Raw genomic sequence first — 26909 nt, 5'->3', positions numbered from 1 at the left:
GCCTCCGCCGCGCGCGCCGGGGGCTGGTTGGGGCCATGAAACAAAAGAAACCCTGAGAAAGGAGCCGCAGCCGCTGCCGCCGCCCGCCCGCCACTGCCCCCACCCCCAGCCACTCCGCCTTTTCTTTCCCTCTCCTCTCCTCTTCCCTGCCACCGTCCCTCTTCCTCCTCCTCCTCCTCCTCCTTCCTCTTCTCCTCCTCCTCGGGTCCCCGGGCGGTGCTGGCACTCTCCGGCCGCCGCTGCCGGCTCCCTTGAGGAAAGGTGTTTGCGCTTTGAGCAGGGCCCGGGCCCGGTCGGTCATGGGGCTCGCCGCCCGCCTCGCCTGACACCGTCTCCCGCCGCCGCCGCCGCCATTGACAGCGCGCTGCTGCTGCCGCCGCCGCCGCCTCCGCCGCGATGCCGAGCGGCAGCTCCGCGGCCCTGGCCCTGGCGGCGGCCCCGGCCCCCCTGCCGCAGCCTCAGCCGCCGCCCCCGCCTCCCCCCCCGCCGCTGCCGCCGCCGACCCCCGGGGGTCCGGAGCCCGAGCGGGACGGGCTCCTGCTGCGGGAGCGCCTGGCCGCGCTAGGCCTCGACGACCCCCGCCAGGCGGACACCACCGACCCGACGCTCCGGGCCGCGGTGGCGGCGGCTCAAGCTCAGGCCCGGAGGATGGTGGGGCTGTCCCCGGAGGAGCGGGCTCGCCCCGGCCGGCCCGGGGCCCCGGAGACGGCGGAGCTGGAGCTGGAGCTAGAGGAGGAGGAGGAGGAGGAGGAGGAAGCAGAGGTGGACGGGGACCTGCTGGAGGAGGAGGAGCTGGAAGAGGAGGAGGACGACGAGGAGGAGGACCACGACCGGCCGCCGCTGCTGCTGCTCTCGCCGCCCGCCGCCGCCGCCGCCTCCCAGAGCCACCCGATTCCGGGCGGGTCCCTGGGCTCGGTGCTGCTCCCTGCCCCGGGCTTCGACGCTCGGGAGGCGGCGGCGGCGGCGGCCGGGGTGCTGTATGGAGGGGACGATCCCCAGGGCATGATGGCGGCGATGCTGTCCCACGCCTACGGCCCCGGCGGCTGCGGGGGGGCGGCGGCGGCGGCGGCCGCTCTGAACGGGGAGCAGGCAGCTCTCCTCCGGAGAAAGAGCGTCAACACCACGGAGTGCGTCCCGGTGCCCAGCTCCGAGCACGTCGCCGAGATCGTCGGTCGCCAGGGTGAGTAGCGGCCGGGCACCGGGGCGGGGTGGGACAAAGGAGCGGGGAGCAGGGCGGGCGTGGCGAGGGGGAGGAGAGACGCCCTGGGGCCTCCCCCCTGCGAGACCCGCCGGCTCCCGCCGCGCTATCGGGGACCAGAGTTTGCTCAGGTCGGGGCACGCCGGGGCCGGGATGCGCGGCTGGCGGGGTGGGCTGGGGAGGGGGACTTTGGGTGTAGAGCCCAAGTATCCCTTTAATGTCACCTAAGCTAAGAGCCCCTCCCCCCCCGAAAGTGAAGCGAGTTACAACTTGGCCGGGGTCCGTGACAGGAGGGATTGGGAGGTGGAAGCGCGGGCTCGGGGGAGCGCCCAGCTGCAGGTTACAGATGTTTCCGTGAACTTACTCGTATCAGACAGACCGAGCCTGCAGTTTTCGGTGTTCTTTACGTAGGCTCTTCTGGTAGTGGATTGACCAAAGCAGACAGTGCAGAACTAGTTAACTTTGAGAAGGGGATGCTGCGGAAACTTGCCATTTGAGGAGGAGCTGCCTCTTCCGAGATGATCTATATTGAATTGGTGATAACTTAAGTGTGTTTCCAAAGTGCATCATACAAACACACAATACCTTGGTTTGTTTTGGTGGTGGTGTTTCGTTTTTGGTTTTTTTTAGAACACGATTAAATATATCTATAATGGCAACTGTAATGTGCACTCAAGTTAACAAGGTTCATAAATGTGTGTATTTAAACAGTATTCAGTAAATTCTCCTTTTGTCAGCACCTCAGTACTTCAGACAAACTCCTCCCACATTATTCAGACAAAGAACCTATGTCTCACATTCCAGGAGTAGATTTGTGAAGGTACAGGGAACGTGAGGCCCAATGCATTTTAACGTCATACATCTTTTTGGCAAAGAGCAGATGGTTTTTGTGTAGCCTATATGAATGAAAGAAATAAAAGTCATCCAGTACCACCTACAGAGTTGGGTACATTTTTAACTAGGTAGATCTTTAGCCTTACCCACTTATCTTGTTCTGCCTGGCTGACAGCATTGTTGGGGTCAATGAAAAGAGATGGTGGCGCTGCAGCCCAAATGAGCTCATCTTTCCCAAGTGGTCTAAAGTACACATAAATAAGAGGTCTGTTAAAATGGTGGTTTCAAATGTCAAGATTTTCTCATTTCATTCCTTTAGGATTTTGAAAGGCAAAATCATCTGAAATTTAGAAAGATTAAGTGGCTCATTCCCTGTGCTGTGGTACCATTCAGAGGTGGTAAAGTTAAACTGAAAAAGGAGTCCTACAGTTTTAGCCTAGTCGACCTGTGAGACACTTTATTTGAAAGTAGTGGTCATCTAGATTCCAACCCCTCTTTTTACAAAGAAAGAAACTTGAGATTTGAAGTGCCTTGTACCGGTAGTAAATCGGTAGAATTTGGACTCAAACCCAGGTTTTCCAACCCAAAATCCACCACACTGCCTCTACTTTTTTTGTGAAAAATTAAGCATGAGGGATTGTGCTTAGCTGAGAGTACTGAGAGGGAGGGAAAAAAATTTAGTTTCTCCCTTCAAGGAGCTTATAAAACTTGTATGAAAGCTGTTGTGTACATAAATAACTACAACACAAATCAGTATATAAGTGTCATTAAAATGGTTCAGCCAAAGTAGGATGGGAGTTGAGGTAAGAGTTCTTAGCCAACCTCACCATGGCTCAGGGTGGTGGCGGTGGTGGTCTCACTGGAATAGGAGTTAGGTCTTAAAGAACAGGGAAGGATTTTGTTATCTAGAAATAAGACAGGAAAGATGTGAGCACATGTGGAGAGGAGGTAGGAAAGAATTGCAGGGCCTGTTTAATAAATGTAGACATAGTCTACTGTAAAATAGGGCTCTTAAATCAGCTACTAATAGCTGAGGCTGGAGAGGAAGGTACATGCAACTGGATCAGAGTTAAATGCTGTGAAGAAGTGGGGAACATTTGTATGGTTCCTATTAAGCAATGGACAAAATGTTACCTATTTTTCAGAATATTAGCTTGGAAGTTTTGAACTTAATAATGCATATTAATTTTCAGTAGTCTCTCATTAACTGTTTCCCCTTTGTTTTAAAACAGTATAAAGTTGACATTAATCAGGTTTTCATTTACAGTACTATCTAAAACCCATAAACCAAACTAAATGAATTAATCCCAGGCTTCTCACTGTACTGAGTATCAAGAGATAGTAAATGAGATTGGAGTTCTGTTTTTTTTTTTTTTCCTTGGATGATGCTAACTGTGACCATATTTTCCAAACCAAAATTACAGACTTACAACACATGGTTTGACAAAAGAATATTGCAACAGCAAAGCCTTACTGAAAGTGCTCTTTTCTTTAAATCCTTTTCTGGAATGTATAGTAACCAGAGGTACACTTAATTAACCAGGAAACAAACAAGATCATGTTTCTTAGGATGTGGATACAATTTAAACTTCATACTTCTTGTTAGTTATTTTCCATTTAGTATTGAAGTCACAACTTTAGGGGGAAATAATAAATTTCATATTATTCTGTATCTTGTTTTAGAGTAAAGACTTATTCCCCTTCTCATAAGTTTATACCATTCCACTGGCATGAGCCTAATTTGGTGTTGTCATTGGCCTAAAGAAGCTCCTGTAACAGCTAGGTATTTCTACCCGTTTAATTAGAGAACTAGAAGAGATCTATTATGCTTTTCAAAAACATATTTCCTTTGAACATTGTAGTAATTTGTCCCCTATAACAGGGGTCAGCAAACTATGGCTTTTGGGCCAGCTCTGCCAAATCTGAGCTAAGGGTAGTTTTTACGTTTACCAGCCCTGCCCTCTAGGATGTAAAATAACAACCTTATTTCATATTTCATAGGATCATAGATTTAAATCTGGGTGTCAGAGTCATTCTTTCTCATTTCACAGAGGAAGAGGCTTAAGCTAAAGAGTTTATGTATCTTGCCCAGAGTCTCCCCAAGTCCAAAGTTTTGTCTAATATACATCACTGCCTCTCTTTTTGTTTGCTTTTTTAAAAGTGACTAAAGTTAGATGATTTTTTCTATTCTTGGAGTTTAGTGTTTTGTTTTGCTTTTTAATGGAAAAAAATTTTGTCCTAAAGATCTCTTCCTGCCATTTATTCATTACCAGAAGCCACCATGTTATTTAACATCTCTTAATTGGTTCTGTAAATTATGTCACAAATGGAGACATTTATGACTTCAATTAAGAAGCAGGTTGTAGGATAAATGAAATTCAAAACCACAAAGAGCCTTTCCATGTCAATAATCTCTGGATAGTGTCTTTCAAAATTTTAAAAAGAAAAAAAAACTTAGATTTCTTCCAACAACATGTGGGTATTTGCAAATATTTAATTGGTCTGGGGGTAGTGGTTTCCTCTCATTTTGAAATGAAAAGTATTGTGGACTAATTAAAAGGGTAGAAGTGAAAACTATCAAATGTAAAAGTTCTATAAAATTGGATTATGAAAAGATATCACGGTATTTTATAGTAAACTTTCCCTCTAAAATCAAGAAAATTTGTAGTCCGTGTTTGTAAAATTATTAGTTAGCCATGGAAAAATATTATCAATATTTGTTAAGGAGTTGTCCCCTAGTGGCCAATGTTCTCTTTCTTCCAGTTATGTTGAGCACTTGTACATCCATCCCCACCCCTTAGCCTTCTGCTTCCAGAGGGCAGGTACTGCTTTTGTCTTTGCATCCTGAATGCCTACCGATTATATTTGTTGGATTGGATTGTCACTCAACAAGCATTTATTAAACTCTTAACTCTGTGCCAGATGCTATAGTTTTTAAGGGAAGGCCCTAGCAGCTGGAGGGACTGGGAAAATTAAGTGTTAAATGAAGCCAAGGAAACTGAGGCAGAGCTTTACTAAGCATGAGGAATAGCCATTACAAAGGCATGGAAACAAGAGATGGAATGTAATGTTCTAGGAACAGCAATTACACCACTATAGTTAGATCCTAGTGTGTGGAGAGAAGTAAAGTGTAAAGGAGGAAAGTGCCAAGTTATGAAGAACTTTAAATGCCAGACAGGATTTTATATTGGATCCTTAAGGGAGTAGGGAGCCATTGCAGTTTTCTGGGTAGAGAGTGACATGGACAGTCAAAATAGCTTAGGTAGATACAGAATTGACTAAAAGAAGACAAGTGGTAGAATCCTGAACACTAGGTTTCATTTACAATAATGTTTCAGTAATGATTGAGTCATCTTATTGTCTGGTAACTCAAGGTTTCACTTAAGATGTAATCTGCTGTCTACACTAAAGTCAGATCAGTCAGTAAACATCTCTAAGCAACTACTATGTGCCAGGCATTGTGCTAAGCTGTGGAGATTCAAGAGAAGCAAAAGACGGTCCCACCCCTCAAGGAGTTCACAGTCTAGTGGGAGAGACAATTAGGCAAACACATGTACAAACAAACAAGGTAAACAGGAAATAATTATCAAAGGAAAGGCACTGGAATTAAAGAGGGGTTGAGAAGGATTTCCTGGAGAAGATAGGATTTTAGTTGGGGATTAAAAAGGAAGTCAGTTGGTGGAGATAGGAAAGAAGAACTTCCAGGCATGGGGAACAGCTACAGAGAATGCCCAGTCTTGTCTGAGAAACAGCCAGGAAGCCAGTGTCACTGGATCAAAGAGCACCTGTCAAAGCAGTAAGGGTAGAAGGCTGGAAAGGTAAAGGGATGGAGGGGAGTAGGTAGGTTATGAGGGACTTTGAATGCCCAAAAGAGGATTTTGTATTCTTTTCAGTAATGACTAGGATGTTTGTAGAGCTTATAGATGGAGGATAGTTCTTTAAATTATCTTCCTGCATTATGCTCTACAAATGGAAATATCACTTGTCTGTTGACCCAATGGTATGGTATGTGTTGCTGCCATAATTGTTATAATTATGTTCTAAAGTAATTACTTTGAGTTTCTTCCCAATTTCCTGGGGTAGTTCTAGTTAGGATTCTCTTTGTGGATTAGCTTTCAATTTTTAGCATAGCTAAACCGTAGTTATTACTACACACTGTTAATAATAATAGCCCATACAATTGACAGGGTTGAGAATTGGAAGAGACTTTAGAGATAATCTAGTCCAATCCCCTCATTTTACAAATGAGGCCCAGAGAACTTCCAGCTCTTCCTCAAGGACACACTAGTAATAAATTACAAAATCTTAGATCCAACCCATACATAAACAAGAATCATCTTCTGCAACATACCCAACAAGTGATCATCTAGCCTTTGCTTGAAGATTTTCAGTGAAAGGGGAAGTCGCTCCCTCTTAAGGCAAGCTCATCTTTGAATAACTGCAATCTAAGAAAAAAATTTCATCATAGCAAGCCTGAATTTGCCTGTTTGAGATTCCTGCCCATTGCACCTGCTGTGCTTTCTGGGACCAAGCTAAACCCTCTTCCACCAAACAGGCCCTCGCATACTTGAAAGACAGCAATTATGTTCTACTCTGCTTCTCCTCTGCAACCCACCATGATCTTAACTTCACCAGTTTAAGTGTTCCCATTTCCTTCAGCTGATCTCAGGGCCTTTCATGATCCTAGTTGTCCTCCTTTGGCCACTATTCCAGTTTCTCAGTGCTGTGAATAGAGCTCTGGGCCTGGAGTCAGAAAGACTTGAATTCATATGTGGCCTCAGACACACTAGCTGTGTGACCCTGGACAAGTCACTAAATGTCTGTTTACCTCAGTTAACTCAACTGTAAGCTGGGGATTGTAAATGTTATGAGAATCAAGCAAAATAATTTTTGTAAAAGACTTATTAGCACAGTGCCTGGCACATAGCACTTAATAAATGCTTATTTCCTCCCTTTCTAAAATCTGACATACGTAAATAGTTGCAGTACTCCAGATGTGATCTGCAGAATACTACTGTACTATTACCTCCTTAATGCAAACTACAATGCATTAGATTTCTTGACTTATATCACAGTGTTGTCTAGTTGAGTTTGTGTTATATTAAAACCCACAAATCTTTTTAGATATATGCCATTATCTAACCAGACATCCCCTAGCTTGTCCATGTAAACTTGGTTGTATTTATTCATATACCCAAATCTGTGATCTCATGTATGTGAGTATTCCCTTCATTGATGCAGTTCACAACCCAAATATTCGATTTTACCTTTATCCCTATTACATTTTGTTTTTTTAAATTTGGCCCAACATTTTAACCTTTCAGAATATTTTTGGGCTCTTTGATCCAGTGTTAGCCGTTTCTCCTACATTTACAATCTTATAATAATTCCTTTAAGGATCCTGTCATAGATGAAAATTTTAAATTTAGCATAGATCCTCAGGAGAACCTGGATTAAAATTTAAATTTCTGTGCTATGTTGACCATTTCATAAGTGATTGGTTGAAGCAATAGTTCCAGTTTGTTTAAATTCATATATGTACATTGTACACATGTACATTCACTTTTCTAATTTTCTTACTCTAGAATTTTGAAGTTTGACAGGGAAACATGAATAGGGCTAACTTTATGGTTTGAATTACATTACCAGAAATCTCATTCTCTGGGAGAAATATTCTTTTAATGAATGCATCATGGTTTTTATATAACTCGTATTCTTAATTTAAGAGGAAGAGGAGGAGGAGGATTAAAAAGGAAGGATGGACCTAATGGATAAGATGGTCTGGAAGCTAGAAAGACCTGGGTTCAAGTCTAGCCTCTTAATAAATGTTGATTGACTGACACCTGCTAGGTCATGTGATCACCACCCTCATTGCTCTCTAGGCAACTCTCTAAGATTAGAAATTTCTAAAAAAAAAAAGGTCTGATCTTTTTTTTTTTTTTAAAGGGAATTTCCTCACCTTGGAGGTCATTATGACCTATGAAATCATAGGTCTAGTTTCTATTTCAATTTATTCACTATTAATAAAGAATGTATTGTTTGCAGAAAGGTAATGGTGTGTTAGGTTAATTACTGATTCCAGATACTGTAGTAAGGCTTGTTGAAATCATAAACAACAGCTTTAAGAAATATACTTCACTAGAATTTATGAATTTAATCTTAATAGATCAGTTTGCACTAGCAAACCACTGGGAAAGACCTAGTGACTGTAACTGTTTTGCAAGTGGGTGGAGATTCTCTTGCCTTTTCTTCCTGCCCTGTTCGGCTAATGAAGAATATTATTCACTGGAGAGGAAGTGGAAAATAAAAACAATTGCGTTTGAAGGGTGTTTTCTCTACCCGCTAGTTACCAGCCATCTGGAAAATTATTCAAGAAGTTCAAGTGTCTTAAAATTCTTCTGTAAAAGATTTGTACCTATTCGTCTGTCCCTGCAACCTTTCTACAGCGGGGATACTTTTCTTGGTTTGTTCTTTTGAATGTTAACATGCTGTAAATCCCTCCAAAAGGAATGGGGTCCACTAATCTTTATGTAAGGATCCCTTCTGAATCTTTTGTATATTTATTTGGTATAATTTATCACAATGATACTTAACCTTCTATAGAAAAGGTAGAACTTTGCCACAAGAAAATGCTTACTACCATTTTGGAAAGTAGTGCTTAAATATTAAATGTCTTGTTCTTTAAGCAAACTGAATGCTTTATGAAAATTGTTCTAATTCAACTAGCAGTTTCTGGAATATGATTATTTTAATTTCACTTAAATACACATTGTGAACTTTAAATTTCCTTCATCTTGCATTCCTGCTTCTGCACAGGCAATATTAGAATAGTGTACAGAACATTTAACTCCCTATTCCATTAAGTTCTGCCAAATTCTCTAATGTTCAGCAAGTCACTTTAACTTCGTTGAGCTTCAGATGGGAAGGAGAAAGTGCCTACCCCATCTACTTTTAAGGGAAGTTCTAAGGATCGGTAGAATTGAATGAGAAAGCACTTTTTTGGTATACAGATGTGAGGTAAGGTTCCTAAATTATTTTGAATGGTAAATCTGACTTTTAGTCATTATCCTTAATCGTTTCATCACTATTGCTGCTTCACCTTTTTTTTTCTTTTTTTTTTTTTACAGTTCCAATATCCTATAGCATTTTCCCCCTACTTCTTGTCACCGGTCTGGCAATTTGTCTGGGTTTAACATTTGAGTAGCTATTAGATATCTGTCACTTTTCTTACTGTTACTGCTTGTAAGGAGAAAAAAAATGTCTGCCCTCTAGGATCTTGTAATTTTAAAGGAAACAAGAAGGTGGATTGCTAGTGGATGTTCATTATTATTTAAAACAGAGGAATCAAAACATATGACCACCAGCAACTCCCCAAGTGCCACAAAACCAGATTACAAGTAATTGGGAAATATTTAAAAATAGAAATGCAATAAAACTTAGGAACTGTTTTATTTTAAAACTGTCCATATGCAATCCACAGTACAAGTACTGCATATAGATTTATGAAGGTACTAACGAAGAAAACTTGAACTTTTGTTTTAGTAAACACCAAATTGGCTCTGTGATAATCTCTTTTGAATCATCTGTTGATAGGAATTTTAAGGAACAGTACATAACACTTTTCATTGCTTTTGTTTAAAATAAATTTCATTTCTTGTGCTTTCCTAGTGGCTATTATGCTTTTTATTTTCCTCTAATGCTATCAGCGGTTACCATAGAGATTTGCAAAGATTAACACTGGCGATGATATTTAAGTTTCTGAAAACAGTTTTCTAATGGTAGTGCTGATAATCTTAACTACAATGATGTGAATGAATGCACAAATTAATGCAGCATTGTTATAAAGTAACATAGGTACTCTGTTAATTTAATAACTAATGGGGAAGCTTTTCGTAATAGAAATTCTTTACTGATTATTCTGTGTAAATATAGTAGAAAATCTTTTTAATGTCCTTTAATAAATCATTTATTTGTGCATATCTTCTTTCTCTTTCCCTCTTTCAATAAACTGTAAGCTCCTTGAGGTCAGTAGTTGTGTTTGATTCTCCAGAATTCGATGCATAGATAGTAAACACTTAAATGCTTAAAATCAATTTTGTTGAATGCTAATGCTGGAGTGTAAAGAGAATATATTTCTATATCTTTGAATTTGTGTTGTTATAAGAGTAATATGAATTAACTTCATGTGGGGCATATGGTCTGACCTCAAGTTAAGCTGTATAACTAAAACCACATAGTGTAGTGAAATTGCTTTTTGTAATTGAATTTTACTATAGTAAAAAAAAAAAATTCTTTAAGAAGTGTTAATTATTTGAGGTTTGAAAGATAGCTGTAAAAGTGTTTTGAACATACTAGTTTAAGGATAGAGGGAAGATTTAGAAAATTAAGCCTACAAATTTTTTAAATCCATTTTTACCAACTATTTTTCTAGTTTTCTCTACCTATTCACAAATATTTTTGTCATAGTGGAAAAGACTGGTGCTGATTGAATCTGAAGACTGGATTCTGATCCCAGCTCTACTACCTGCTGGTGGAGTGACCTTAAACAAATTATTTAACCTCTTTGAGATGCTAGGTTTCCCCTCTGTAAAATCTCTTCTTACCTATCCTTTCTACCTAATCAAATGAGATAATAATGCAATGCAAAAAACTCAACAAATATAAGGACTTGATGTGAAAATAAATGGTGAGAAATACTTTCTTTTAATTAACACTGCCAGATTGTTTTTGTGCTATCAGAAAGGGATAGGGATAGAGACTGACTAAACCTGTGATTTCATTGACATAGGAAACTCCTTTTACCAATGCCAGTCTGTACCTTTTCTGCATCTTATAATCTCAGGGAATTGCCTACCTAGAGCATTGAGATTAAATGACTTGCCCATAATCACAGCTAGTATGGGTCTAAGTCTGTAGGCAGATAATTGCTCATTAGAATGGCTAGTGTTAACTTTCAAATAGTAACCTAATCCAACAAGCATTTTTTAAGTGCCTATTAGAAAGTGTACAGACTCTGGGGATACAAAGACATAGTCTCCATCCTTCAAGAAACCTGGCGTATGTGTAGTGGAATAAACATTTTATAAAGTTTGGTATGTCAAACTTGGGGACTAGGAGGGACAGTATGGTAGTTTATATGTTGTTGTTGTTGTTTTTTAATTAAATGTATTGTTTTGAAATCTTAAATTTCTAGGCAAGGTGATTGAATTAGTTTGAGAGAATCATTGAGATGAGTCAGAGGTAAAGTGTTTACTGTTGAAAGTGATATTTCTTTAAAATTGCATTTTATGTATATAAGCAAAAAAGCATGAAAATACATTTTTATCTACCCTGATTAAGATTGATAAATCTACAAATGAGAATAGTAAAGCCACTGGCTACTTTTCAGAAGTTAAACAAAGATCAGTATAAAATGTTTGCAAAATGAAATTCTACTTTCCCCTTAATTTCCATGTTTTAATTTGAAAAGTTCCTTGAGGACAGGTGCTGCATTCAACCCATTTATATCCCCTACACTTTGTACATAGGTACGAAATAAATTGATTTCTGATTGGTTAAGATGGTGGGTAGGTCTCATGGCATTCTGGGCATTAAAGTAAAAACAGTAATAATATTATGCCCTGGTTCTCTCCTAGAAATAGACCTCCTTGCAGCACTTACTGAAACTCTGGGATATCTTTTAACTGCCACTCTTCAAAACCACAGCAATTTCATCCAACCTAGAGGAATATATGACTTCAGAACCACAGTTTTCTGGCGTTTTCTTCTTTTAATGTATGTTTACTGCAATATCTAATAAAATTGACTCTCATTTCCCCAGAAGATGTTGACATTCCTTTTATGTTTCTATGGTGCTTTTATCTTTTTTTTCGAAATATAATCACATTTATTTTCATTTTAACCTCACAGTAGACTTGTAACTTAGATAAGGCAAGTGGTTGTATCCCATTTTACAGATGAACTGCTTAGAATCACGTGACAGGTGACTGGCAGAGTCAAATAAAATCTGGTCTGTTATTACTAGCCATTTGTTTGTACCAGATAGACAACACTATTAACTTCTAATGTGATAGACTGAAAAATACTTAGTTCTTGAGGTTTTAGTTTAAGAAAACTAATTATGCAATTTTCTTATTATACTTTTTTTTTAAAACATGGTTTACTGCTTAATCAGAAATTAATCCTAGTCTGGTTTACTCTTGGTTTTTAAAGTAATGTGGGACAAGTCTCAGTGTGACTTGACTATTACAACTTTAGAGTTAAACTTCCAGTTGGGTCCCAGCTATTCAGTGGGTTTTGTTGTGCTTTAATGTAAATTGTTCTGTGAGCTTTTTTTATTCCCCAAAAGATGGGGGGGGGCAGATAATGAGATATTGTCTCTTAACCAATTCACATTTATGAGGTCACATAAACTTGCAAAAAACAATTTTTTTATCTTTTTTATAAAAATTGTGAAGAAATGAGTGCGTGGAAGATTTGCTGGCCTAAATTTCAACTCTACATACATAATAAGTCTTAGATATGAGTAGATGAGGGGCAGGATAGAGGACCAGGACTGAAATCAGAAGACTTATCTTCCTGAGCTCACATCTGGCCTCAGATGACACTGACTAGCTGTGTGACCTTGGGCAAGTCATTTAACCCTGTTGGCCTCAGTTTCCTCATCTGTAACATGAGCTCAACCAGGAGATGGCCAACCACTCCATTACCTTTGTCAAGAAAACCTCAAATGGGGTCACAGAGTCAGACATGACTGAAAAACAACCAAACAACAAAATGAGTTGATGATCTGCTCCTTTTTTAAGAGGAGACAGTTTGCCCTGAACAACCTAATTCATTATTGGTAATGCTCAAAACAAGTACTGAAGGTGTTATCTATGTGTAGCTAAAAAGAGATGTCATTGACAAAGAATAGAGCAAATAAAGTTTATAGCCTCTTAGAATATCAGTTAGCAAATTCATGAATCAGCCTCTTTTTTACAATTTTATATTGTCAAATATCATTTGGTTTCTCTTTTGTGATGCTTCTATTTAACTATTTTCAGATATTTGTAAAGAAAAATTTGTTAACTTTTGAGTATTGTCAATGTTACTGTCAGTCTTTTAGATTCATATAGTTTATCACATATAGGATATTTTTAATTTTAAACTCAGATTTACTGTCAAAGACCAATCTGCAAGCATTTAAGTGCCTGCTATAGACCAGGTATTGTGATAAGTGCTAGGGATAGAAAAAAGGACAAAAGATATCTAGTAGGGGAGATATCATGCCAACAATTAATATACAACAAAACAGACAAGAGTTGAAGATAATCAACAAAGGGAAGATATTAGCATTTTGGGGTAAGGGGGCGATCTGATCTGAAAAGCCTTCTTGTGGAAGGTGGGATTTTACCTGGGACTTAAAGGAAGACTGAAAAGCTAGGAGGTGGCAATGCTGTGGAAAAATTCCAGGCTTAGGGGATGAATAATGAAAAAGGCCAGAGTCAAGAGTTGCAGTCTCTTGTGATAGGTAGTAGAGGAGAGTAAGGTCAGATATAGGAGTCAATAAACATTTATTAAGTGCCTACTATGTTCCAGGCCCTGAGCTAAGGGATCTGAAAAAAGTTCGTAGATAGGCCTTGCTCTCAAGGAGTTCACAATCTAATTGGGGGGGGGGGTGGACAATGGTCATGATGTTCATGATGTTTTTCAGCCAGGGTGGGAAATGATCAAGAAGGTGATAGTTTCCAAAATTGATTTCATCTTGCAGAAGGTTGCGTTTCTGGAGACGATTAAGTCCATCACCTCCACATCCCACAGAGGGGGACTATACAACCCTTTTGGAGGCATGAAAGGAAAAAATCGTGAGGGGAATCCTTGTAGAAGAAGAAATAAGAACGGATGAATACAGTTTTGCAACATTGTACCATAAATAACCTGTAGTAAATTTAAATTATCTGGGAACTAGCTCCCTATTACTACACACTTAATAATAGGTTAACTTGCTTATAGCTATCCGCAGAAGTTCAAGTCATGATTGCTTACTTCCATTTGTGTGGGGAAACGTTTATTTTTTGTTTTTAAGTTTTGGAAACTTGAGGAAGGGTGGCACTGATGACTTAGAACTGAATGCAGTAAGTACTTCCCCCGCATTTGTGAAGTTGTAGCATTTTAGTGACAAATCACTTAACCTCTCTGCCTTTCCACTTTATAAATGAGAAAACAGTCAAAGTAACTACTTTCTTTAGGAAGTGCCATTTTAGTATTTAACATATAGTATTGAATGCAGTTGTAATTTTAGTATTTATACCATTATTTTCTAGTTTCTTAACCTTTTCCCCCAACCCTTCTACTGTATCATGTTAGTTGAATTTAAGGGGATTTTTAGAGAATAGTTGCTCTATAAATATGCTTATTCACTAAGGCATCAGTCAGAATTTTGAGGTCTTTTGACTTTCTGTGATAAATGCACATTTGACTTTAAAATTCTGTTTTCTTAAGAACTACTTTACATTTTAATACTTCAGTGGATTTGTTACCTGCCAGTTTTGCAGTTTGGAGGCAGCTGGTAGTACAGGGCATAGAAAGCTAAAGAGTCAAGGAGATCCGAGTTCAAATTTGACTCTAGATGCTTATTAGTATGTGACCCTGGAAAATCACTTAACTTCTGTTTGTCTTAGTTTCCTTAGCTATAAAAATGAAAATGAAAATAAATAGCACCTACTTTTCAGTGTTGTTGTGAAGATAAAGTGAATTTTTTTAAAAGCTGTTGGCTTGCAATCAGTGTCTCTGATAAGGGCCTCATTTCTAAAATATGTAGAGAATTAAGTCAAATTTATAAGAATACAAGTCATTCCCCCAATTGATAAATGGTCAAAGGATATGAACAGGCAGTTCTCAGATGAAGAAATTAAAGCCTCTATAGTCATATGAAAAAATGCTTTAAATCATTATTAATTAGAGAAATGCAAATCAAAACAACTCTGAGGTACCACATCACACCTATCAGATTGGCCAACATGACAAAATAGGAAAATGATAAATATTGGAGAAGATGTGGGAAAGTTGGAACACTAATGAATTATTGGTGGAGTTTTGAAATGATCCAACCATTTTGGAGAACAATTTGGAACTATGCCCGAAGGGCTATAAAAATGTTCATACCTTGACCCTGCAATAGCACTTCTAGGGCTGTATCCCACAGAGATCATGCAAGTGGGAAAAGGGCCCACATGTACAAAAATACTCATAGCAGCCCTTTTTGTGGTGGCAAAGAATTGGAAATCAAGAGGATGCCCATCAATTGGGGAATGGGTGAACAAGTTGTGGTATATGAATGTAATGGAATACTATTGTGCTCTAAGAAATGATGAGCAGGCAGACTTCAGAAAAACCTGGAAAGACTTGTATGGTCTGATGCTGAGTGAAGTGAGAAGAACCAGGAGAACGTTGTACACAATAACAGCAACATTGTGTGATGACTAACATTGATAGACTTAACCCTTCTCAGCAATACAAGGATTTAAGACATCTCCAAAGGCCTTGTGTTGGAAAATGCTATCCACATCCAAAGAAAGAACTATGGATTTTGAATGTAGATCGAAGCATACTATTTGCTATTTTTTTTCTTTTGTTGTGTTTTGTTTCCTCTTTCTGGTGGTTCAACACCATCTGGTGGCTTACAACATCACTAATGTCAAAGTATGTTTAATAGGAATGTGTATGTATAGCCTGTATCAGATTGCACGCCATCTTGGGGAGGGAAGTGAGGAGGGAGGGGGAAAAAATTTAAAACTCAAAAGCTTATGGAAGTGATTGTTGATAAATCAAAATAAATTAATTTTTTTAAAAAAAGCTGTCGGCACAGTGCATGGCACAGAGTAGACTTGTCCTACTTATAAATTGCTTGTCCTTTCCCTACTCACATACCCCTTCATATCATGTGTGATTCTTTTCTGTGCTTTCTCCATAGATCTACTCAGGTAGCCTTTCTGTAGGTTTGTTTGTTTGTTTGTTATTGTTGTTAAACAGTTTTTAAACAAACCAGTACACCCGTTGAGCTATATGTTCTTTGTTACCCATTTTCCTTTTCCAAACATTAACTTGATGTGACACCTTTATGCAAAAAAAAAGTAAATAGAGCTATTTAATTTCCACAAAACCATTAAATACATTATATGCAGTTCAGCCATAGTTACACTGTAACATGAGACGTGATAAAAGCATTTCATAAATTGATAATTATGCCTTCTGAAGAACCTTAAAAATCAACAGTAGAAGTGGTTTAGTTTTATACTGTGATAGTTAGCAAATTACAATCAGCAGACTAAGTTTGTTAATTTTACTAAAGGATGTAAATATTACAGTTCCATGATATGTTTTTAACTGATAGGTTGGTTCTTTGCTTTAATACTTTCTAAAGTATCCAACATTGAATAATTTAAGATAATGAACATGGAGTTTTCTGTAAAATAATTGAAATTTCTTAAAATTTTCTCATTGTTATACTAGAAAGCAAGTGAAAATATGTCCTTTCAGGTGTGTACTCAAATTGTAAAGCTCAGTTCTTTTCCGTATTTAAAAGTTTATTGGAGCAGGTACAGTGGATAGAGCACCGGCTCTGGATTCAGGAGGACCTGAGTTCAAATGTGGCCTCAGACACATAACACTCACAAGCAGTGTGACTCTGGGCAAGTCACTTAACCCCAGTTGCCTCACCAGAAAGAAAAAGTTTATTGAATAATGTGGGAATTTATTTTGCTTGACTGTATGTTTGTAACAGTAGTTTTGTTACAAACAACACACCAGATATTGACTTCATCTGAGCAACTTAAAGCCTTGTGGAGAATAATATAATTATAATGATAATTGCTAGCATTTATATAGTACTTTAAGGGTTTGCAAAGTGCTTTAAATATATATTCTCATTTGATCCTCACAACAATCGTGTATTATCTCCATTTTACTGATGAGAAGACTGAGACAGAGGTTCGTAGGGTCACATAGCTTAGTATCTGAATTCAAACCTTTCCAACTCTAGCACTCTCTTCACTGCAACCACCTGGCCACCTTTGAATAGACACTGGTTTATGAAAGGTTAAGGTTAGTTGCTAGCTAAGCATCAAATGACAGTATGTTGTCAGAGTTAAGGTTAAGTTAACTTAGGTTAAAAAGTTAAGAAGGAAACTCAGAGAATGTTGGTGTGTATGGGAGGTGTGGGGCTAAAAAAATTGTTCTAAGAAAAAAAAGTTAAGAAGGAAAAGGTTACGATGCTCTAGCTATGGTGGGCTTAGAATAATAGAATTGAAAACTGGAATTCCAACCTTCTTATTTTGTAAATGAGGAGGAAATTAGTGAAAGGCAAGGAGGACTAGACCAAAATAATAGAGCTTATTAGAAGTGGAGCTGTGACAGTCAATAAACATTTATTTAGCATTTACTCTGTGCCAGGCACTACACTACCTGAGGGTGCAAAGGAAGGCAAAAGACAGCCCCTATTCTCAAGGAGCTCGTAGTGAGTCTAATGGGGGAAACAATGTGCAACAATTACGTACAAACAAAATATAGGTAAGATAAGTGGGAGATAATAATAACTAGTATTTTAATTATAACTAACAATAGCTATCATTTATATAGTGTTACTGTGTGCCAGTCACTATGCTAAGTGCTTTTTACAAATATCTTCTCATTTGATCCTCACAACACCTCTTCGAGATAGGTGCTGTTATTCCCATTTTACGGTTGAGAAATCTGAGGTGAACGAAGGTTAAACTTGCCCAAGGTGTATGAGATCTGTGATTTGAACTCTAGTCCTCCTGCCTGGAATTAAGGGAGATTTGGAAAGGCTTCCTGAACAGATGGTGGGATTTTAGAAGGAATTTGAAGGAAGCCAAGGGAATTCACATTTCCTGACTTCCAATCTAATGTTTTTTTCTACTGTGCCATTTTAGCTGGCCTTTTTAAAGGACAGATATATTGAGGACAGCATGAACCAAAGATCCAGACCTAGGAAAGTGTAATGAACCATTTGTCTGATCCTTAGTTTTATGGGGTAGGGACAAAAAAAAAAAAGGCAGTTTGAGGCTAGCTTGCAGAGGGTCTTTAGCCCTAAGCTAAGGAATTTGGATTTTAATGGAAACTTCCATTGAGGAGAATGAAATTCTAACAACCCAAACTAGCCACTTGACTGCATGAAACCTACTGATGGATTGCTCCCACCTCTCACTACCAAGAGCAACAATGGACTTTCAGACTTCCCAGAAATGCTACTTCCCAACTCTAGGAATGTTAATTCACTCAGTCCCTAGGCCTCATCCTGAGACAAATTAATCTTCTCTGTTGCTCTAGCTGTTAAAGTGGTGAAAGAAATGAAACCAGAATTTATTGAGCTAATTACATCCATGGTACCCACCGGCTCTCTGGTATCTTGCCATCTGCCCTGAAGGTGCTTATCTCTCCTTCTTCCTACCCCGACCTCCACCTCTTGCTCTGGAAATAATGAAAGATTTCCTTTGCTATTGGAAAGGATAGGAACATCTATTGTAACTTCCCCAGCTTCCTTCAAATCACAGCTAAAATCTCACCTTCTACAAAAAGCCATTCCCAATCCCACTTAATCCTAGTGCCTTGCCTCTATTAACAATTTTCTGTTTGTCTTTTATGTAGCTTTTTATGTATATATCCATTTGCTTCTTTTCTCCTTCATTGGATTGTCAGCTACTTGAGGACAGGAACTACCATTTACCTTTCTTTGTATCCCTAGGGCTTAGCACTTAGTGTCTGGCACACAGCAGATGCTTAATTGACTAACTCTAACTCCACTAAGAATCCCTAATACACTTTCATTCTCCTCTAGAAGCTTATGTGGCTCCCAATTAATTATCTGTAGAATAAAGCTCTTCCCAATCTGATTCCATCCTATCTTTTCTGATTACATACATACACTTCCTGTCATGCTGTGCTGTAGCCAAAATGACTTCCCCTAGCCCTGCACACCGTATCTACTTTGTGCCACGCGTTGTGGGGATTAACACTGGGGGATACAAAGAAAGACCCCCCCCCAAAAAAAAAGTTCAACCCAACCGCTCAAGTGAGCTCACAGTGTCATGGGAACATGCAAACAGCTATGCACGAACATGATATATGCAGGATAAATTGGAGATGGGGAGAGTCACTAAGATTAAGAAGGAGACTGGGAAAGGCTTAGTTAATAATGTAGGAGTTTAAATTGAGGCCTGAGGGAAACCAGGAAAAAGCTCCAGGCATAGTGGATAGCCAGTGAAAATGCTCAGGGTTGGAGGGTCTTGTGCTAGGAATATCAAGTAAGACATCCACAGTGGATGGAAGAGTAGGTGATGGAGAAGGGCACAGGGAATAAGGTGAAAGAAAACTGGAAAGGTAGGAAGGATCCCACTTCCTTCTTTTCTGAACCTACAATAAATAAGACTCTAGCAAGAACCTGCAGGTGAAAGTCTACATCTCCATAGAAGCTGTTTGCCAGCATGATAAATGCAGTGAATGGGCTGGAAGCATTGCTATTCCAAAGGTGCTTGGGTTCAGAGGCCTGGACTATCTGTTTTGGGGTCTGAGGGGAGGTGGCAGTGGTGGCTGTGGTGGTCCTATGACTTGCCTGGCACATGCTGTCTTTCCCTGAGGATGTCTTGCTCTGCTTCCTGATTTAAAAAAAAAAAAAGAAAGGTTAAGAATCCTTTCCTTAGAAGCAAGATTTATACAGCCTTCACTATATGCATGGATGTATTGCTGTCTCCTCATCTTTTAGGGATTGCTAACACCTAGGATTCAGAAAAGTCAAATCTAAAGCTCGGCAAGCCCCAAAAGTGTATCAAAAGAAGCTAAAAGGCAAGACTGAGACTAAATCTTTGGCACTAATATTTCAGAAGTGACTACCATATCTGACTTGGTCTAGTGCTGCCTCATCTTCCCTATACTTCATCCATAGATAGAAGTTATAAAACGACAATGAAGTTCCTGGAACATTTTTATTCTATTTAGCTTTCTTCTCTGCTTTTCCTTGATAACCTGATCCAGTAGGTGACCTGGTTTTCATATTCTCATTGTATATGTATACATACACACACACACACACACACACACATTCTTACAGAGTATCTACCTTTATTAGTTTCTAAGAGTACCAAGAAACTCAGAGATTTCTTAGGCATAGGGTTGTGAACTTCCTTTTTTCCCCTCATCTTTTCACTATTTGGCTGCCCCTCTGTTTTCCTTCTCAGCCATTACTAACACAAGAAATTTTACCTTTTACATAAGACAGAATTCACTATTTCCCTGGTAGTAGTAGATGTGTTCATTTTATATCCATTAAATTTTTTTTCCAGTCTTTCACTGGAAGTTTTTTCACCTTCCGCTTCTATCCTGGTCTTTTTTCATCATGCAGATCCACTAGCTGATTAAAGCTGCTTCTACTTGTTGATTAAGCCTTGACTTTACCACTAGCTTCTGCACACCGTATCTACTTTGTGCCACTCACTGTGTCGATTAATACTGGGGGATACAAAGAAAGGCCAAAAAAAAAAGAAAAAGAGGTCCAAGTCAAGCAGGTCAAGTCCCTGCTCCTAAAGAGCTCACAATGTCATGGGAACATGCAAACAGCTATGCACAAACATGTACCACTGTGGTACATGTGGCCTCGATATCGTCACTGGAGGAAGGGAGAAGTAGTTCTAAGCCTTAACATCTTCCTTCTTTTCTTCCCCTCTGTCTACCCCACCCCACTTCACTTACATCCCTAGCATCAAGTAATTTCATTTTTTTTTACAGTAGAAAGAAAACTTATACAGTGACGACAGCTCCCACCATGAGTAAGAGAACTGTTCTGACTCAACTTTTTGCCCATAATCTCCAGACTTCCTTTGACTCTCTTAACCTATATCCATTCATTGAAATTGGCTAGCTTAGCTTGGCAGCTGTCTCTAGATAGAGAATTGGTTTTCTGTACATCAGATATAACAAACATTTTATCTTAGCCATCATAAGTATTGGCCATGGAAGAAAGTGAGATACAACAGGGAAAGGAAATTAAACATTAGACATTCCATGAAGCAGCTGATAGGAAAAAAATAATACCCCCCCAAAAAAATCCCAGAAGTGAGTTTAATCACTTTTGAAATTCATTGTTGAGTTAAGATAGCATAAGTAGCAAGAATGCCATTCCTTTTATGTTGATATGTGTGGACTTTTTTGTTTTGAAATTTTGAATAATCTGGTTCTCTGAATCTGTTGTTAAGTATTATGGCCTGAATGAATCTATATGCTAATATTCCAGGTTTCTGGCCTTAAAATTCAATGAATGTTATCATAAATTAGGTCCTTATTATATATTATTATTTCAGATACATAGAAAGCTATTTAATATTGATTATAGACTCCCACTTCCCAACCCCCAGTTTGAGCTGGAGGCAGAACAAAAGCATAGCATCATGCCTTTCAGCTCCTCTAATGTCGTAATATAAATTTGATGTCATGCTTTATAATCTTTGCTTTGTGCCACCTTTAACTTTTTATTTTCACATTTTTCCTGTGCTGCAGTTTTGATGTATAAGAATTGAGACAGAACACATAACTAATTTAGACTCCTCTTTTCCTCAATCTATCTTCCACATGCATATCTGAAAATCTCAACCCCTTCCTTTAAAAAAAAAAAAAAAGCTACTGTGGATACTTATTGCCTTTAGGATAAAGTACAAACTCTTCTGTTTTCATTCAAAGTCCTTCATACTTTGGCTCCAACCTCTCTTTCCAAACAGTTCTCATGTCCCACTGTCCCCTCACCCCCACTTTATGTGCCAGCCAAATTGTCCTACTTATCCCATACATGATATTCACCTGTCATCTTGTCTTTGCACAGATTGCCACCTCCCCAAATGTTCTCCCTCTTTCCCGTTTTCCAGAATCCCTAGCTTCCTTCAGACCTTCTTGATCTTTGTAGTTCTTGGTGCTTTCTGGCTTCCTGCCTGCAAAACTACTTTGTATTTACTCTGTATGTATTTTGTAGTTATTTACCTGCATACATGTTTTCTCCTAGGAGAATTCATAAGACCTTTGATGGATAGGTAGGGAACTACAGAGTAGGTTGTTGATTTCTTTTTGTTTGTTTGTTTGTTTTTTCTTTGTAGCCCTCTGTGCTAGGTGCAGAATAAATAAATCCTTATTGAATTGAATCATCTTACTGTAATTATAAGTTGTTGACCTAGTTTTCCTATATGTAATAGAGTTTATAGTGTCTTAATATTGGCATTGTATTAATAAACAAAGCTAAACTAGTTTTTAATGAGCAAGACTTGAGATTCTTTCACAAATTATTGACCTTGAATTACTCTGCTTTAAAATGTATAGCATATGAGTATTTCAAAGAACCATGTACTCAAGTGCCTGTACTGTGCCTCCTTGTAACATTTACAATTTTCAGGTAGTTTTTGGATCAGCATTCTATAAATTTATATGTCAGAGCTATTACTGGAATTTTAGAGTTTTTAGCCATCATGAGCTATCTGTGCAACAGGATAATTTCTTGGTTGATCCAGATTGTCAGCTTGGACAGTGTGGGGCGGGGACCCACTCATGTTCTGTTGTTTCAGTGATTTAATTATTATAATTGTAACTGCTGAGTCTAAGAATGTTACATTCATAATGGTACACATACCTTATTATTTGACTGTAGGTACTTTCCTAAAAGTAGCCCCTCTTCTAGGACCCTTAGTTTTATAGTGCTGTTGTTCATCATTCTCACAAGAATCTGCTTTTGCTTGATCATAGTCCTTAAGAGTTATCTCTTCCTATGCGTGAGAGTGGCCCTCTATCTAATAATAAAGGCCACCTTCCATTTCCCTAATCTCTTTTAAACACTATACTTGGAGTGACAATCTTTATATGCTGCATCCTGAATAAAATACAATATTCATATTGTATTTTGCATAGTTGGTTGAGAAAAATGCATTTCGTTTTATATTCTCTTTCAGTGGCTATGCACTTATACAACAGAGGACACAAACTAAAAATTGATTGTTTTTGCCAACTATCTAGTTAAAATAAGTGATAGATACTAAATGATTCCTTGATTTCTGGCAGTTATTAGTATTTAGAATAGGAAAGTGTTAACAGTTTTCAGGTGATTTCCTCTGGTTCCAATACAAGTCATTTGGCATTATAAAACATTTTAAAAAGTGTTGATTTTTGGATCCCTTCCCCCTCCCACTAAAGGCTATTTTTTTTTCTTTCTCTGACAGGTTGTAAAATTAAAGCACTAAGGGCCAAGACAAATACATATATCAAAACACCTGTTCGTGGTGAAGAACCTATTTTTGTTGTCACTGGACGGAAAGAAGATGTAGCCATGGCCAAAAGGGAAATTCTCTCAGCTGCTGAGCACTTCTCCATGATTCGAGCATCTCGTAACAAAAATGGTCCTGCTCTGGGGGGGTTGCCATGCACACCTAACTTACCAGGTCAGACCACAGTCCAAGTCAGGGTACCTTACCGTGTTGTAGGACTGGTGGTTGGACCCAAAGGAGCAACAATTAAAAGGATTCAGCAGCAGACCCATACATACATAGTTACTCCAAGCAGAGATAAGGAACCTGTCTTTGAGGTGACAGGTATGCCCGAAAATGTAGACCGAGCACGTGAAGAAATAGAAATGCATATTGCCATGCGTACTGGAAACTACATTGAGCTAAATGAAGAAAATGATTTTCATTACAATGGTACAGATGTGAGCTTTGAAGGGGGCACCCTTAGCTCAGCATGGCTTTCTTCCAATCCAGTTCCTCCTAGCCGCACCAGAATGATATCCAATTATCGAAATGATAGTTCCAGTTCTTTGGGAAGTGGTTCTACTGATTCTTACTTTGGAAGCAATAGGTTGGCTGACTTCAGTCCAACAAGCCCATTCAGCACAGGAAACTTTTGGTTTGGAGAAACACTACCATCTGTGGGCTCAGAAGATCTTGCAGTTGATTCTCCTGCCTTTGACTCTTTACCAACATCCTCCCAAACTATCTGGACTCCTTTTGAACCAGTTAATCCACTCTCTGGTTTTGGTGGTGACCCTTCTGGTAACATGAAGACTCAGCGTAGAGGAAGTCAGCCATCAACTCCTCGACTCTCTCCCACATTTCCTGAAGGCATAGAACATCCACTTGCTCGGAGGGTTAGAAGTGACCCACCTAGTACAGGCAACCATGTTGGCCTTCCAATATATATCCCTGCTTTTTCTAATGGTACCAACAGTTACTCCTCTTCCAATGGTGGTTCCACATCTAGTTCACCTCCAGAATCAAGACGAAAGCACGACTGTGTGATTTGCTTTGAGAATGAAGTTATTGCTGCCCTAGTTCCATGTGGCCACAACCTCTTCTGCATGGAATGTGCCAACAAGATCTGTGAAAAGAGAACGCCATCATGTCCAGTTTGCCAGACAGCTGTTACTCAGGCAATCCAAATTCACTCTTAAATATATATATACATAATATTATATCTCTATATGGACTCTTAAAAGCATGGGTATAATGGTACCCCCAGTAAACTTCCTAATGAATTCTTATGACTGTTATCAGGCTTTATTGGGATTAGGCTAAAGTTGTTAGTAAACTTGTATTTTCTAAAAAAGGCTGCTATGGTAACACTAAACCTAGGTGGTCTCTGTCTCCTAGTTTGGTTTTAATTACTGTTCTAGTAAACAGAGACATAGCTCATGCAGGATTGATTAAAAGTTGAGTTCAGCTCAGCTTTCATAACACAGAGATGATAGGCTTTACAGACCTATGAGAGAAGTTGTGACTTCCAATATTTGAAGGCGTTAAGTCCCGTAGCCTAACCATATTAAAAGTTTATGGAGGGTACTTGGCATTATTGATCTATCAGACACTTCCAGTGCTGCCTTCTTTACACTGCCAGTTTTGAAAAACAGGTTTTTTATTTTACAACAACTTATGCCTAATTCTGCAGGATTGCAAGTAACTTTTTAATGCATAGTTTTGACTTATTGGAATGGATAGGGCTGGTGGCAGTTGAATAGATCACTGTTAATAATTTGGGAAGCAAACTGCTACATTGACCTTCATCTCGCCCAGAGTTCTTGTGGATGGTGTGATCAAAGGATCAGGAATGGATTTGTCTCAATTGTGAATTCCTACCCATTGTTTCTCTTAATGTAATGTGGAAAAATCTGTTTGAATTTTTCTCATTTCACTAAGAGCTTTGGGGTGCACATATTTTGGCTAATAGTGAGGATGCTAACATTCCATTCATTAGTCTGATCAAGCTATTATTAATTACTTTTAGAGAGTATATAGATCTAAATGTGAAACATTTGTATGTTCGATCCATATTTGTCTTGCACATATATAAATATATTTTATTTTTAGTAATCAAAAGGGGGGGAGTGGGAGGGATGACAATGCCCTAAGCGTAATACACAAAAAGCAGCTGTGACAATAACCTGCAATCAGTTTACTTCATTTCAAAACTATTTCCAATCATAAGGAAAGATTTATTTAAAATGAGCTTTTACATTTCAACCTGTGGATGTCTTTAACTTCATCATCCTCAGTACAACCCCAAGTCTGTGTTGGCATCAAAAAGGACAAAACGGTATCCCAACGGATTTTTCTACTAATTATTTTTGAAGCATTATTTTCCCAAGGCGCAAAAGAGCTTTTTTTCTCAGTATAACAAAAAAAAAAAATGAAATCCTATGTGTATTGAACTAGTAAATAAACAAATTTTATTTTTTATTTCCACTTGAAGAGTTACATTTCGTATAAAAGTTTACAAATAACGGTTTTTATTTTGATTTTTTCAGTATAAAAGTTGCCTTGATGGCATATTATGATGTAATGCATACCTTTAATGCTAATTGCTTGTAGGATAGTTAAATGTCAGTATTGAAGCCTAATCTTTAGCTGCCGTCTTGTAGATATGAACGAATGTTCACCAAGCATGTATTTTGTATTTTATTGCATCGTACACTGCAACTAATAAGCCAAGGAATCGACATATATTAGGTGCGTGTACCATTTCTATAAACTACAAACTAAGAATGATAAAACTATCAATATAGTTTAGTATTTGCTAATTTTACTACACTTTTTTGTTATGTATATGTAGGGAGGTCATAGGGATTATAAATTCAATTTGAGTAAAGTTTAAAAACCATATATTTTATGATAAAGGGCCTTTAACTGAAGATGGCCAAAGCACTGATATTATATATTTGCTGTAAAGAGAATTATAAGAGTTTTATTTTTCTGATATTAAAAGTTACTTAATAAAGACTTGTTTCCATTAACTTGAATGTATTCTCCTTGCTGTTTTCATCTTGTCATTGGCAATTTGAAGTAGCATGATACATTTATTACCAAATTTAAATTTTCTTTTATGGGTTCTTCCCTTTCTAAAAAAAAAAAAAAAAACACTTCAATCCTTTTGTACCATAGCTATTTATTTCAGTAGTGATGCTATACCTTTCTTTACTGATACCAAAATTTGGCTATTCCTTTTACTGCCATTTGGGGGGATTTTTTTTTTTTTAGAGTGAGGTGAACTGATTTTTAAGACCATTTAACTACATTTTTGATTGGTAGTGTTTTTGCACAGTTGTGAGAAAGTTATTATCTACCCTTGTTTACACCTTTCTTAAACTAATATTCTTTAAAATCCCCAAACTAAATAAAAAGTGTACTTAATTTGCCAAGCATCCACTAAAAGTTTTTGTGGTTGAAAAATTCTCCTACAGTAAAATTGAATTGGTAATATTGAGAGGAATTGCTGCATTATTTTTAAAAGCAAAAGAGAAGGTGATTTCAAAACTTTCAAATGTTCATTTTAGAAAAAAAACTTTGAATATAAAAATTGTTAT

The 26909-nt window shown here is 38.5% G+C and overlaps 1 protein-coding gene across 1 annotated transcript; it reads left to right on the top strand.

Moving 5' to 3' along the window:
* Positions 1-396: 396 nt before the first annotated feature.
* MEX3C (mex-3 RNA binding family member C) lies at positions 397-25736 on the top strand. The gene is made up of 2 exons (XM_027868910.1): positions 397-1180; positions 23278-25736. Exons 1-2 carry the CDS (start codon positions 397-399, stop codon positions 24501-24503), a joined length of 2010 nt encoding a protein of 669 aa, XP_027724711.1. The 3' UTR covers positions 24504-25736.
* Positions 25737-26909: the final 1173 nt, after the last annotated feature.

The sequence above is a fragment of the Vombatus ursinus genome, unplaced genomic scaffold (assembly GCF_900497805.2).
Source record: "Vombatus ursinus unplaced genomic scaffold, bare-nosed wombat genome assembly UNPS02014791.1, whole genome shotgun sequence".
NCBI classification, from domain to species: domain Eukaryota; kingdom Metazoa; phylum Chordata; class Mammalia; order Diprotodontia; family Vombatidae; genus Vombatus; species Vombatus ursinus.
The sequence above is the reverse complement of the archived record's forward strand: the minus strand, read 5'-3'. Positions and strand labels throughout refer to the sequence as shown.